The sequence below is a fragment of the Bombus vancouverensis genome, chromosome 9 (assembly GCF_051014615.1).
Source record: "Bombus vancouverensis nearcticus chromosome 9, iyBomVanc1_principal, whole genome shotgun sequence".
In the NCBI taxonomy this organism is placed as follows: domain Eukaryota; kingdom Metazoa; phylum Arthropoda; class Insecta; order Hymenoptera; family Apidae; genus Bombus; species Bombus vancouverensis.
The window spans coordinates 5,294,785-5,309,491 of record NC_134919.1 but is presented as its reverse complement, the minus strand read 5'-3'; the positions used below and the strand labels follow the sequence as shown (position 1 = coordinate 5,309,491).

The 14,707-nt window shown below is 31.0% G+C and overlaps 1 protein-coding gene across 2 annotated transcripts in view; it reads left to right on the top strand.

The window, feature by feature from the left end:
* Positions 1-14,707, top strand: part of LOC117163447 (uncharacterized) — a 371,317-nt gene that overhangs the window by 341,609 nt on the left and 15,001 nt on the right. For both annotated transcript variants that reach the window (XM_033345729.2, XM_033345728.2), the window contains exons 6-10: positions 5,554-5,715; positions 6,072-6,128; positions 9,917-9,983; positions 12,394-12,559; positions 13,293-13,521. In XM_033345729.2, coding sequence (XP_033201620.1) covers positions 5,554-5,715; positions 6,072-6,128; positions 9,917-9,983; positions 12,394-12,559; positions 13,293-13,521 — 681 coding nt within the window. The remainder of the gene's footprint in view (positions 1-5,553; positions 5,716-6,071; positions 6,129-9,916; positions 9,984-12,393; positions 12,560-13,292; positions 13,522-14,707) is intronic.

Genomic DNA, 14,707 nt, shown 5'->3' with positions numbered 1-14,707 from the left:
AACATTTTTCGTTTTATATTATTTTATAGAATTACGTGTGATCCATTTTGTTCTATCAAAATAAAGATCACAGTGTTTGACAGATTAGGTTTCATGTTTGTATAAAGATGCGTCGTTGTAAAAGACGTGTCTGTAAAAGAAAGACACTTTTCGAACAACCTACTATTATGTCGGATAAGTGTACCATATGAAGTTTTCGCTATTTTCTTGTTCTTTCAAAAATAACAAGTTTCTTCGCGAATTTTCTCATAAGAAACAAAATAAAGAATGAAATATACCTTATATTATCGTATCGGTCAATTTTTTGTCTAGTTCATTAATTTCTGTTTAAGTAAATAAAATGATAAATATAAAATATGTAAAATTTCAGTGTCTTATAAAAGAATATATTAATATAAAATCTTGATATAAAAATATTTATATTATATATGTATCTTACATGTATCTTTCTTATATGTATCTGAATGTTATATTATATATGTATTGTCATTTTTTAAAAGTTTAAACAAGCAAGAAACATTTTACATTTAGTTGCAATTTCAAGTAAAATTTATAACATTGTCGCAATACCTTCATCAGATTTAAGGAAGCCACAGATTTCTTCGCTGCAAAACGCTTTTACCTGAGTGACATGTCGAGGCTCGTGACTAGAATCTCTTTGCAATAGCTGCCTGGGATATCGAAGGACGTGCATTTCGTGCGGTCGCTGCTTTTGTAATTTTGAACTGGAAACCGCGTGCCTCGAATAACGTGTTCCTTTAAGAAAATTTTCATGTAGTAACATTCTATTCTATGGCGTTTTTGAATAGAACGATTCACCGTAATTGTTTCATAATGATCAAATATCACAACTATGACATGTATTGTCATTATTTTTATTTCAATTTTCCAGATATATTCTTTGCAGTCTTATTTTTATAATATTACAACATTGTATAAATTTCTTATATAATATCGAAAAATGAATATTATATACTGATTTCATTAGAATATAATAAGATTATTTTTTTTAACAATTTAGAGTGCTGTTTTAAATGTTTTAAATAATAAAATAATTTTATATGTATTGAAAGATGATAAACGCGCTAAAACTGTTATGATAATGCTATTTAATATATCGTATAAATACATTATTTTTCAGTTATTTTCTTTCTGAAATTGTTGTATTGTATAGGAACGATACCCAATACCCATGAAAGCCCTTACTGGATTCTTTATTGACAAGCACTTTTATTTTAGAGCTCTGACTAGAATTTTTGCGGTGCCAGCTTCCAATATTGAAGAACACACGCTTAGACCTAGGTGTACGTTTGGTGGAATTCCATCTTGAATTTGCTACTCCCGCTATTTTCATAACTTTGCCCTATCTAATTTTTTTCGTTCCATTTATTATACTTACCATGAGTTCAATTTAATTTTATGAAATCTAAATTAATTTTTTTTTCCATAAAAATACACATGGAAACAATGAATTTTGAATTAGAAGAGCTGAACATATTTGGTAATCGTTACGTTTATTGATTTTATTTGATTTTTATTATTTACTGATAAGTTCAATTTTATTGTGTGATTGGATAGCACAATTTATTTCTATCGCTTCAGCCTACTCGATACTTTTCAGAAATGAAACTTCTTTATTGTAATAACATATTGTACATTTACTTCCGACGAAAAGAATAGCAAGTGTTATATACGCATATCTTTGTCCAGCTAAAATTACTCGTTAAATATACTGCAGAAAATTAGCTACTTTTCGTATTACAGTGGTCTTAGGATTAATATCATGGCATTAGATACCGTACAATTACACTAATTATTGTAAATTGGAGCGAAGGAAATTGTCGCCACTTTCATTAATTTATCATTTCTTGGTGTAGTCTCGTAAAAGATACTGCCAAAGAAATGAGATAAAAATGTGAGTTGTTACTACAAATTTATTTTACGAACTTCAACATCGAATTTATAATCGAATAATATTTCCAGAAGGGATCTTGTTCCTCATTAATTGGAAAATTAACAATTGGAACGGGTCAAATTGATTAATTATTTCTTAATTCTGTATCAATTTTAATATAAAAATACTAGTGATCTGTTTTCAAACTTCAGTAAAGCTTTACATAAAAATATGATAGCCCATTATTAACATAGTGAGGAGAAGAATGCACTACATAGTACATAAATAACTTATTTATCTCGCTTTTACTTTTATACACATTTCACTTTGCAACTAATTAGTTAATGTTATATTACAAGACTCGTTCCTTAAAAATTTCTTTTATACATAATTACTACGAAATGAATGAATAATTTAGAAGCTTGTTGCGAAGTAAAAAGTACGAAGACCATTGGATGAACTGATGGTAGAAGATAAATTAATCTATTCTATTTAAATGATTAAAATGCTCTCAATATACCTTTTGTGAAAATTTCAAGCGATTTTATTCCTTACTTACCTTCTTATTTTCAGTCGCTTTTTCAATATAAGTGAGTCCGGAAAAAACGGAGTACGTATCTAATTTAAAAAATATCCGTTAGGCGTACGTCTTTTGAATTGATTTAATTAGAGGTGTTTTAATTAAATTTAATTAAACATCCTTCAAACAAAACAACAAATTGATGATGATTTTGAGAACTGGAACGGAGATGTATGCATCAGATACGGTGAAAACTATAATGATTCGACGAAAGAAGATGATTGAATTAAATGTGTTGTCTTTTCTCGATGTATTCCTGAAGGATGTCCGATATTTAAAATTGTGTCTGAGCATTGTGGCAAAAAAGGAAAAAAAACAAGTGTTTAATAAATAACTTTCATAGTATCTAAAAATGTTTTTTATATATTTTTATAAGTAGTATATTTTGTACTTCTGTAATAATAGTAGTTGTGATAGTAGATAATAATAGAGAGTCTTCTTTTCTCCTTATTAAAAAAGCTTTTCCAATAAAAGTAGTTACCGCAAACCAATTTCATGAGCGATTATAACTTACGTGAAAATGGCCCATCTCACCCGTAGTGCAAGGAATAGCCCAGAAGCTAAAATTTTATTTTCCTCTTTCTGTAGTTATTTATGAAAATATTATGCTGCGATTCTTACATACTTCAAGAAGGATCGTTCACTACATAAACCCACGAGTGAAAAATATATAATATTCCTAAAATGCTCGATTTTTGAGTGTTTCTAAAAACCTGATCCATCTCTACCGTGTTTACTCTAAATAATAGAAAATTTCTAGAAATAAAATTCGAGATCCAAGGGCGACAGGAACTAATGAAACACAGAATGACTAAAAAATGAAAGACAATCATTGAAATTAATAAAAGATACTTCGGTGACTATAAATATCTTAATTTTAATTTTTGTTAGAATCATACAATTTGTATATAAATTTTAATATTTATAACATAACATACTACAGTGTCTTCGCTCACCCTCTATATTTATCTCAGCAATTTAATTTAACAATAAGCTAAGGAAATTCCACAAATCGAAAGTTGCCAAGTATTTGTTAATATCAACTTTACGAACCAAAATGTTTCAATATTACGTAACCGACTAGTGCTGCACTTTTCCGGTTCAATAATAAAATTTTGCCGGAAGAATTTTAGGTGTGCTATAAACTCGTAACACACAGAGTTTGTTGGTTTACACGAGTCAAAGCTCATTGGCCATACTGCGTCTAATAGCGAGTTCTAAAAGTTAAACAGATTTTCCAGTGCTGGGTAAGACAAACCCTCTTTTAATATACAGATTTCTCCGTGATTTTCGTCCGTTGCGGCTCGAATTCCTAGAATTAAATGCTCGTTAATGGTGCATGTCTATGACGGATTTATACGGGCATTATCCTGTTGATGGATTTGAACCGCATGATAAAACTGTCGTTGCCCACTGGCGTCTAGTTTTTATTCACCTCCAAGAACCGAAAACTCATAAATTGCAATGTGACCCGTAAAAGTTTCCCGAATGAATAAATGATTTCTTTAATTAATTAATATCATAGTTTTGTTTTGGTCGAGTTCAGACAACTGGATTTATTATTGAGCATTTTATATTTATTATAATTAATCTCAGAAGTCTACAGACTTCATAAAAAAGACCATTTGTATTTAAATAAGGCATATTTATATAAAGTCCTATAATAATATATATTTCCTACTATACTAAATAACAAAAATCTAATAAAACAGAATTTTAGTTATCTCGGTATAAAGCACATTAACTTTGTAATACTTTTCATTACAATAAAAATGATTTTTTTGAGACGAATAAAATTAATGAAAGTAAAAAATGTAGCGAATACTATACTTTTATGAAATGCATAGAATATAAATTTATATATTAGCTTCATAAAATAAAAATAAATTAAGTAAAATTTATAGATGATATATAAAAAAACACATAGAATGTAAATTTTAATGAAGTATATTTTAGAATATAGTACTTATGTTAGATTCGTTTTGTCGTGTTCCGAGCTTTATCGCTACGTACCTTGTTTTTGACAAGAGTTGACAGATTTTTCAATAGTAGCTTCTATGTTGGTTGCATAATATATTCACTTTTCCTTCATCTTAGCTATACATATGGCGTAGTATGGTAAAAGTCAACATGCTGCCAGTAAACAGGGAACAATCACGTAAATTCCCAGTCTTGTCTCTTGGAATTATTCAGTCTTAGGAATTGTACCTCTACCGTTGTATTTGCGAAGTTCAGCCTGTGAACGCAAACAAATGGTTTTAATCCGTTTAACATAAATGCCACGCGGTTTAATTAAATTTCAGCCAGGAGATAATAACCTTTGCGTTCGTGAAAATGATTTTTTTCTCTGTCCATGTCACACCTCACAAATTTTGATTTCCTGTTTTGCAATTGCCATTTGTTCCTTTTTGTTCAACCTTACCCAATTATATTCCATTCGTAATTATTACCGTTTTCGGATTTTTTAATTCTATTACTAAAATATTTATGATATTTTTCACTGTCAAATTAAGATATTCTGATGAAGAAAGTGTTCCATTATTGATAATTATTAATCATTATTATTATGTTCACCATGATGTTTCATTACCCTTTCTTTTTTAAAATATTCTGTATATGACATTTATTATTTAATGTCCCATATAATTTCGCGGCAGAGATGAATTTTCTAGTTAAAATCACGTTCGCAGCAGAACGCTCTTTACAAACGCCTAGAACGTTTTGCCTCAAGTTATCACTGTCAAAATACTCCAGTCTCTGTCTTAATTATTCGACTAATGATGTGCAGAACGAAACACTATTTCATACTTTCATTATGATTCCTAATTACACGCTCCTTAAATAATTTCGTACACAGTGTTTTGGTTTCATTCGGTTATTCCTGGAATTTACCATTCTGTAGCGTAATGAAGTAAAACGATTATATCCTCTCATAGTTTATTTTTTACTTACACTGTCACAAATGTCGTAGAATAATTCATATTTAAATAAAGGCAAAGTTATAAAAATCTATATGTAAGAAAATGTTGTTGCATATAAACTTTAAATAATATTGTATTGTTCGATTTGTTAATGATAGGTGGACACACCAGATAGTGTTCTGCAAAGTGGATTAGGCTTGGGACCAGATATGGGACACACAATTTTACGTTCTATGGTGGATCCAAGAGATTACGATCGATTAAGATATTTGCAAATGAACGGTGGTCAGCCAAATAGCTTCGAGGAAACCATACATAGGGTATGATTTTCATTTATATGTATCATTTATATTTTATAAATATTAAATGATAACTTATAAGTTACAGTTTTCATTTTATCAGAGATAATGGAAAATTGAAATATAAAATTTAATTAATAATTTTGTCTAATTTGTTCGTTTTATTAAACATTGTAATTCTTTAAAAAAAAAAGATTGCGAGTTTTTTGTTATCTTAATTATCCACGTCTTTTGTTATCTTAATTGAAATTGATTCACCTAAGTACGTTTGTTTTATATAAAATTCTTCAAAAGTTTTGAAATATCTGTTCGTACTATTATTGAATTTTTGGTCAATACGGTATGTAGAGAAGACTTTACTGGTTTATATTTTCCAGCTGAAGGTTCAAGAGGCGCTGAGAAAGAAGGAACGATTTCATAAAGAACACGAAGAGGTGAGTGCAATTTAAATTAATGTTCACTCTTCCTTTTTTTTTATATACTAATGAATTTTTGTTTGTACGAATACCAAAGAAAGGAAGTGAGTTAGATTCAATTCATAAGAGAAACGAATAAAAGCAATAAGCATGATCAATTTAATGGTGCATTGGTTCAGCTTTTAGTTTTGTTATCGTTCTTATCAAAAGCTTATCAACCTTTATATCTTGAAAATTATATTATTTTCCTCTAGATATGTTATATATTTTGCCATTAGTATTATCTATAAGATATAATTAATTGTAATGATTAATGAGCAATTGACAATTAAAGCACAATCGTATAAATGATATAACAAAGTATTATATAAAGACAATTATTTTATCGAATCACAGCATATTGCGAATGCAACGTATGTATATATCTTTCTCACAATTTCATCGAATAAATTTTGGGAATAATATAGAGACAATTAAAACGAGGATAATTTAATTGTCGAATAATTTAAGAACAGAATAAATTTAAAAATAATTTACACAATAAATGACGGCAGAAGGTGATAGAACTTATTAAAAACCCAATCTGCCCTCCGCAATTCTCTACTAATTTTATTTGAAATTGATTATGAGAAATAATCTAGCTGAGATTTTAGACTTGAAATCCTGCATAAACATATTGATTTTTAAATACTTCTATTCTACTTTAATAGAATAATGAATCTTGAATCATGAAGATTTCGAAAAATATAACATATTTTCGCAAATATTGAGTATACTCTTATAATAATACTATAACGGGCTATTTTTGTATAAAAAGAGAGCGAGTATGCAAAATTTCAACTAAATTGGTGATGAAAATATTTTGATATATCTTGATTAATTATATTATTATATATAATATATTATACGTAATATATTACATATTATATTATATACAATACATGTATACATAATATATATAATATTATGTGTAATAATATAATAAGCAGTAAGTGCTGTGATAATTGTATCAAAATTATCACATGGAGATAAGATTGGTGTACACCTTGAGTAATAAGGCCAGTCTCGCAGAAGATTACTGATAACTTTTTAAAAGCACTAATCCCCTTTTCCTCCTGTTCGAGTGAGATGGACGAAACACATGTGGAAGGAAGTTGAAACTCGTAAAGGAGCTCGTAGCTCGAGAGGGAAGTCGGAATGGTATCGTTGAAGTTTGCGGAAAGGACTGGTCAAGATTTGGAACGGGCAACGTGAGGGACCAACTGGATCATCTGGGATTATTTGACAAAAGTTTCTAAGCTGCTTCGTAATAGCAGAGTTTGTCATCCAATTTACTGACTAAAATTCAGTACGAACTTTATCGAAATTTCTTTACTATATTATCTCATTTTATTACTATTGATTTATCTGAGAAACAAATTCTCAGAACTGATTGACTTTGCTTTTTACACATTTTTTTCATCACTCTTATACCTATACATTTTCAGATTGGTTTGATATTTTATCTCGCTTTTCTATATTGTCTAGCTGTTTTTTTATACACGTTAGTTATTTTTAAAAGTAGATTCGTCATTCACTTCAATAATAGATTACGAAATAATGGAACTGTTTCTGGTATGGACTGGGAGTTGCATGCATAGGAGTTGTTTCTGATCAAGTAATTCTCGAGTTAACAGGTTAGTTAATTATGTTTCAACACCTCAATTCCTACACAGGTGTGAATTCGATGCGTCCGACTATAATTATCACGCTTGCGAATCACATATGTATGATCGATGCTGTAGCATTATCATCAAGTGTTACCCTCATGGGTTCTTAGTGTTGCTCGTGTCCATTTACGTTATAACTATTCATTTAATTTGTATTCAAATATTTATAATAAGAATAATTGTACTTATTACTATGAAACATATAATAAATCCAGGTATATTTTTTGTAGTTCCATTTGACATAGAAAAATATTTGAGTATTTATTACATATTCTGTTACTTATAATAATTATAGCTATCAGGGAATATAAAAATAGAAACAGAGCTAAGATACTAATCCGTGTTTGTGAGTACTAACATATCTTCGTTGAATATAATACCATCAAATATATATTCTTCCATGAATACTACTCAAACAATAAATGACATTAGTAGGGAGATTAACAGAAATGCTTTATTTCTATTGGAAATCTTAACTTCTGTCACTTATCTCGTTTTAATCGTTTGTCATCTTAACTCCGTCTAGAGATCATCCACCATTTGTTATTAGCAAGTATTATAAGAAAATAACAATGATTCAACTTCGAACTTCTCACTGAATTACTATCCGGAAGTCGTCTATAGTAATGTAACTGTATACTATGTATGTACTATATAATCGCAAATAACCCTGAAATAAGAAATAGCTTCTCACACTAAACAAATGACACGAATTATCCGCGTAAAAGTTGAACTTACGCGTCTAAAATGTCATATCAATGACGTGTATAATACTTGGAACAAGAAAAGAAGCAGAAAGTGGAGAAAGGGGAGAATGATGACGAGGATAGTTGACGAGGTGGTCGCCCACGGGATTATCCCGCAGTTTCTCGCGTGGCAAAGGAGAAGTCAACCGGTTGGTGGAGAAAATAGAAGGTAGGGAATAGGGAGGGAAGAAAAGAAGATCCTCCCTAGGGAGCAGTAAACCTTCGAAGGTAGAAGTGACACTAAAACTTTTACACGGATACAGACCTTTATTTCCATATTGTTCGCAACCTCAAAGGAAACTCTCCGTTTTATTTCTTCCTATCTTTTTCTGCCTGTTTGAGTAGCCTAGGGCCAAGAGAAGCCAGTCAGTTTCGGCTAATTTCTGGGGGGCCCCTTTTCAATCCCTTCAATTCTCTGAAAGGACCAGGCTAACTTTTCTCGCATATGCGTGTATGGAATCGTCAGTTTCGCGTAATTAAAATTCGGACCCCGCCTGCCGTTACCATAAACTGTACATGTAGACGCGATACAACGACTACCCTTCGTTCTTTCTCCGTTACAAACTTCCTGATGAACGTTGGCAATGTTTCGTTGTAACAATGTATCCTCTGGGATGGACTATTGTACACGGAACTTTGTATTTTTTATAATATTATATTTTGTTTCTGTGCTTCTTTTAACTTATTTATTTTAATCTTTCGCGTGATATAGGTAAACAGCATAGGAAAACAAATAGAAAAGTAATAAAATATATAAATTACGATCATCTACAATTTTACAATTTGACGGATTTGTAGATTTTAAATTCTATATAATGTATATCGATGAATCGATATTTGAACAACTTTCCTTCTACAATGCGAGGAACAACCATATAGTCACCATAGAAAGGCAAAAAATTTATATAATAAGAATTCGCTGATTTCTTCGTGGCCTATGAGGAAAGTTTCGTTTGCATAATACAATAATAAATGTGGTTAGAATTCAACCAACTTCAAAAAATCCCAATAGATGGAACCGTCTATAGATGGTTCAGATTCAATCAATTTAAAGAAATTCCAACAAACGAAATCGCTCACGACTAAATCAGATTGAATCAAGTTCAAAAATTAAAAAAAAATGAAGTTCAGATAAGGAATGTTCTATTATAAATAAATAAATATATTTTCATAATAATGCAGTGGCGGACCAAGATTTTTATAATAAGAGTTCAGAGTGGTGGGGTCACCGTGCTGCAGGTTCAGTCTATTTCAAAATATTTCAACAAATTTTCCATTGTAAATTAATGTATATTCTAATCACGTAGTCGAACGGAGATTCATTCACGCCCTCGTTATTGTCCTGTTTCAGATACTGAGGGACATCCGGCAGGGTTTAATGCAGCTTGGCCGAGACGGACGGGGTCAGCTCCCTGGAGGTAAGTACGTCAAGGAGTGTAACCTCTAGCTAGTTGTCGCCTTGTCTCTCTGCAACTTATAGCCCAGTCTCCTCGAACCAACCAGGCCACGTCCTTGGTACGTTCCTGTGTGCGTGCTTCTGTTATAGTACACGACCAGTGTGTCTACCTTGAGCAGAACTTGCACGTGCCAGCCAGTCTGAGAATCGACTCCCAAACGCCTGACACTTCGTACGTTTCACCCGCACCCTCTAGGGACTCATTTAACGCGTTCGTTCTACGATGCCTCTTCTTCTGTCCCTTTCCCGCTTTCTTTTTCTTTTCAAGAAATCTCAGTGCACTGAAACGAAATTGCCGCCGTAGACAAAAATTCTCTTAAACGGAAAAACTTTTGAAGGAATGTCTTCTGCTTGTTTTAGGATCCGAATGGAAGTTTAGGTTAATCTTGTTGTGAGATGTTAAAGACGATATGTATATCTTTCTTCTCGTTCTACTTGAATCTTTTGTAAAATACCTTGCAACTCTTCTAGGATTCTCAATCTGCTTTTATTCGTATTATAAATGAATATTAAGAAACAAAATTGGTGTGCACATTTAGGATTTTGTTGACTTTTAATAGTTTTCAATCAGATAACACGCTGTAATTATTTTCAGTAAAGTACTAGCATAAATATTGAGTAGCTCACGTGTGTGAAACATTAAGAATCCACTATCAATCCGAAGATTTATAACGTTGCATTAATTTTTTGGTATCACTTTTTTTCAGACAAATTACATCATTGAATACTTTTTTATTTATGAAAACAATTTTCAAAGATATTCTTAACAGGTCTTTTGTCGTTATTTTTCTTTCTCCTAGTTCTTGTACTTTTATAAAGTTTATATGAAATCTAAGTATTGCTAGCTTTATGTTAAACCTTCTTATTTACATTCATATTCCTTTTTAAATCACAAAAATCTTTTTTACGTTTGATCTCTAGTTATGTAGTAATTGTGAGTATATTTATTATATCTATAAATTGTTTGTAGCTAAATCGACGTTATTTCTAACTATCTAATTATCTTATAATAATACTCTGTTTAAGCGATTCTATTTATTCCTACTTATATGCATTATTTTACTACTTGATCCTATAAATCCTATAAATCAACCTATCTTCCCCATTATGAAGGTATATCAAAAAAAGCACTTGATCAAATATAATAACATATATCGGGTGTCATAAAGAAGATCAAATAAAGTATCGAGAGTAATGTTTCCAGGATCCTTTAAATTTCCTATTACCGATTTATCACTGACTTGGGGAGTTTTATTCGCGATCACGTAGTCGACGAAGGCAATGGTACCAAGCCACGAAGCCCCTTCTATGTTCTGGCTAATCTCGTTATCGTCAACAACCGTCGACTGCTTTCTCCGCGGCTCGCTTTCCCGATCCCCTCATTTTTTCTCGCGCCCACACGCACGTGCACGATCCTCAGACGCTTGATTTCGCTCAGTCTTTCGCACCAGCAACGGCACTCGAGGTCTTCTCGCGTCTCGAATTACCACGCATTAGCGCCATGCTACACTTTACCAAACGAAACACCGTGCAATTTCTCCGAGAAGAATTTTTACCATCCACTATTGCTGCGCGAAACGATAAAAACCGTTTGATAAGTTGATGCTGATAGAATTTCTCTTTAGGAGTAAGAATAAAATAGGAAGAAACAGAATGGAGGTTCAAATTGCTTGAGAGGAAGAGAGCAGTAAGACTGGCTTTATTAAATTGCATATTTGTTTTCAATTCGTTTTTTAATATTATTGTTGAATTATCAATTTCATACATTATTTTTTTTATATATCCTTTTTATCAATTTTTCAATTTTTTTATATAAGTGCTCGATTGACGTTCAATTTTGAGAAAACGAATTATTTATTTTCGTGAGATCGTTTTTTAAAAACGTATGACGTAAATAATAGCAAATTACGAGATAAATTAAGAATTTATGAAATTGATCAATGTGTCTTGTGAATGATTTATATGCTTAACAGATGTTTAAAGATGTTAAAAAATATGTTTAATGATGTTAAAAAAAAATGGTAGTAGAGATAGGCTTATTTTTCTATATTTAAAGTTAATTAAAATCTTGTATTTTCATTGAACAGATCGAAATTCTAAAATTTTTATATTATTATATATCTAAGATTTTATTTTATCTGTATATTTGTATTTTAGATGTAATAAATATTTTTTAAATGAAGTTTGGCCAATGTTGCGTTCGATATCAGCGAACATGTGTTTTTAATTAAATGTAGAGAAAAATAAATACTTATTGTCGTCGTTTAACTTCAAATTCACTAATATTAATATTAAGAAATTAGTAAAAGAATTTATCGTAATATTGCTGCTTTGTATTTCAAGGTAATGACAAATGTATTTTTAATGTTCAGATGACACTTACATGTACGACGAGGATGCACGTTGCGGAGGAGGACTGGGTTTGGGTCCTGGAGGTCAACACTGGTATGACGAACCTCCATATGAGTCAGACCCCGAAGACTTCCTCATGGGAGCCAGTGGTGGTCCTGTACCAACAGCGACTATTCAAAATGGAAGGTGAAGCCCGCAAACATTTTTAATCATATATAACAAAATACATAAAGTTCATGAATAGTGCTAGTCTTATAGTTTAATAACAAAACGAATAAGAACCATACATGCCTATAAACTTACTTGCAGATTATTTCACGATATTGAAAATTTTAATGTAAATTTCTCATAATATTTGATTCAACTAAGTATTAGATCTTCAATATTAACGTATACATAACATGAAGTATTATTGCGCGAAATCAAAGGAAATTACTAAAAAGTTAGAAAATAAGTATTTTCTCCAGATTGTCTTTATGTTTCTTGTTCAAATATAAAACATAAGTTTTAATGAAAGCGGTCTTTCCCAACTTTTCTTCTTTAACGTTTGCGTCATATTTTATAAATTATTTTTAAATACAATATAATTTTTGTATGATGTTGAATAATGCAACACCTTTATTAAATAATATAAGCTACAAATAATATTTTACATATTTTCTTTTATTCTTCATTTTAAAAAGTTTCGACGTATTGAATAATATAAATTTCTTATATAAGTATAATGCTTTTAATTTCACAATATATTACTTTCATATATTAGTTTTTCTAAATGGACACGTAATAAATGATTAGTGATTAATGATAGCATAAAGCATAAAATTTTAGTATAGTTCATTTTTAAGGATACAATTTTGAAACTAATAGTATGTAGAAGAAATTTTCGAGAGCTTGAGAAAATGCTTGTATTTTGTTTCAGAGTATGTTTCACGCTGAATTTAAGGCCAGAAAACAGAGGTGAGGGAATTATTTCGCTTCGAACTGCCGGAGACATCAGTCTCCCGCGAGATCGTTCCAGGAAAGGTGCAACTTCGACAATGCGAGGTCTTATTGTGCCACAAGGTCATAATAATCCACCAGCTATCATACCACTTACGCACTCGAGAGCTTCTCGAGAAAGTGGAGACTACGCGAGTAGCGACGTCCAGGTAAGTTCGCATAAAGAAATCCCTTTCGAAAGACATTGCATATAGTCTTATCACAGCAACAAATGGTGTGAACTCTAAGGCGACATTCAAGCACTTTATACATATATGTAGCTCGCGATAACGCAAATGGTATTCTTAAGCACTCTTCGTGAAGCAGTTCATGAAATTTTTATTTTAGAGGCAAATTCAAAGGATTCTGGTAAAATATTGTACAAGAAATTTTTTCCTATATTACAGTATTTTAAACAATATAAAATTTACATATTTGTGTTACAACTGGTTTAATAGCATCAAAAGATTGTATATATTCCTCTTGTACTTTATTACATACTATGAGAGATGTATTATTAACATATTAGTAAATATATGACATAGAACTATAACGCTTTAAAATCAAATATTGCTAGAACATTAAGTAAAATGAAGAAAGTTTTTATCAGTTATGAACAGATACGTAAATCGAATAAGACACGTATCAAACGATAGAGATTTATCTATTAATTTTGCTGTTTTACTACATACGAGTATATACGATTCGATAAATTTTCCTGTAGTAGCTTACTACGTATGTTAAATTTACTTTGCGTTTATTTCCAAATATTGACATCGTAGATATGTTGGAAATCTATCATAAAACAGAAATAAATCCACGTTTCAATATCACGTTCAATTCAAATTTTACGTGTCAGGGGAAATTATACGTCTAATAATATTATCTTCATTCTGTCTTTGTCATCGCTAAGAGATGTCAGAATCATTAATATTTACGCCGTATGGTGTTACATGAATCGTTCAGCTTTTAGAATGCAGCGTATGAATTTAAAACTGTCGACTGTGTCGGTGGGCACGAGAAACGAACAATAACTTATAAGAATGAAAATCAATATATTACATGTCAATTTTCAATGTTATCTAAATAGAGACACAAAATGGTGAAAAAATTCAGTTCCACACAAGATCATTTCAATATTCGCCAATTTCTAATATCGAGGTGTGATTACATTTTCCTAACCACTACCTTCTCGTTTACTTAATGAAACCGAGCCAGAACTGCATACCGTTCCATTTACTTCGCATACGCAATACCATTGTCGAAACTTACGGATAGGTTTCGAGCGTGGTGCTTTTACGCGAGCAGTACGTACACATCCAGGGAACAAGCATCAACATCTTGGAGTCTAGAATC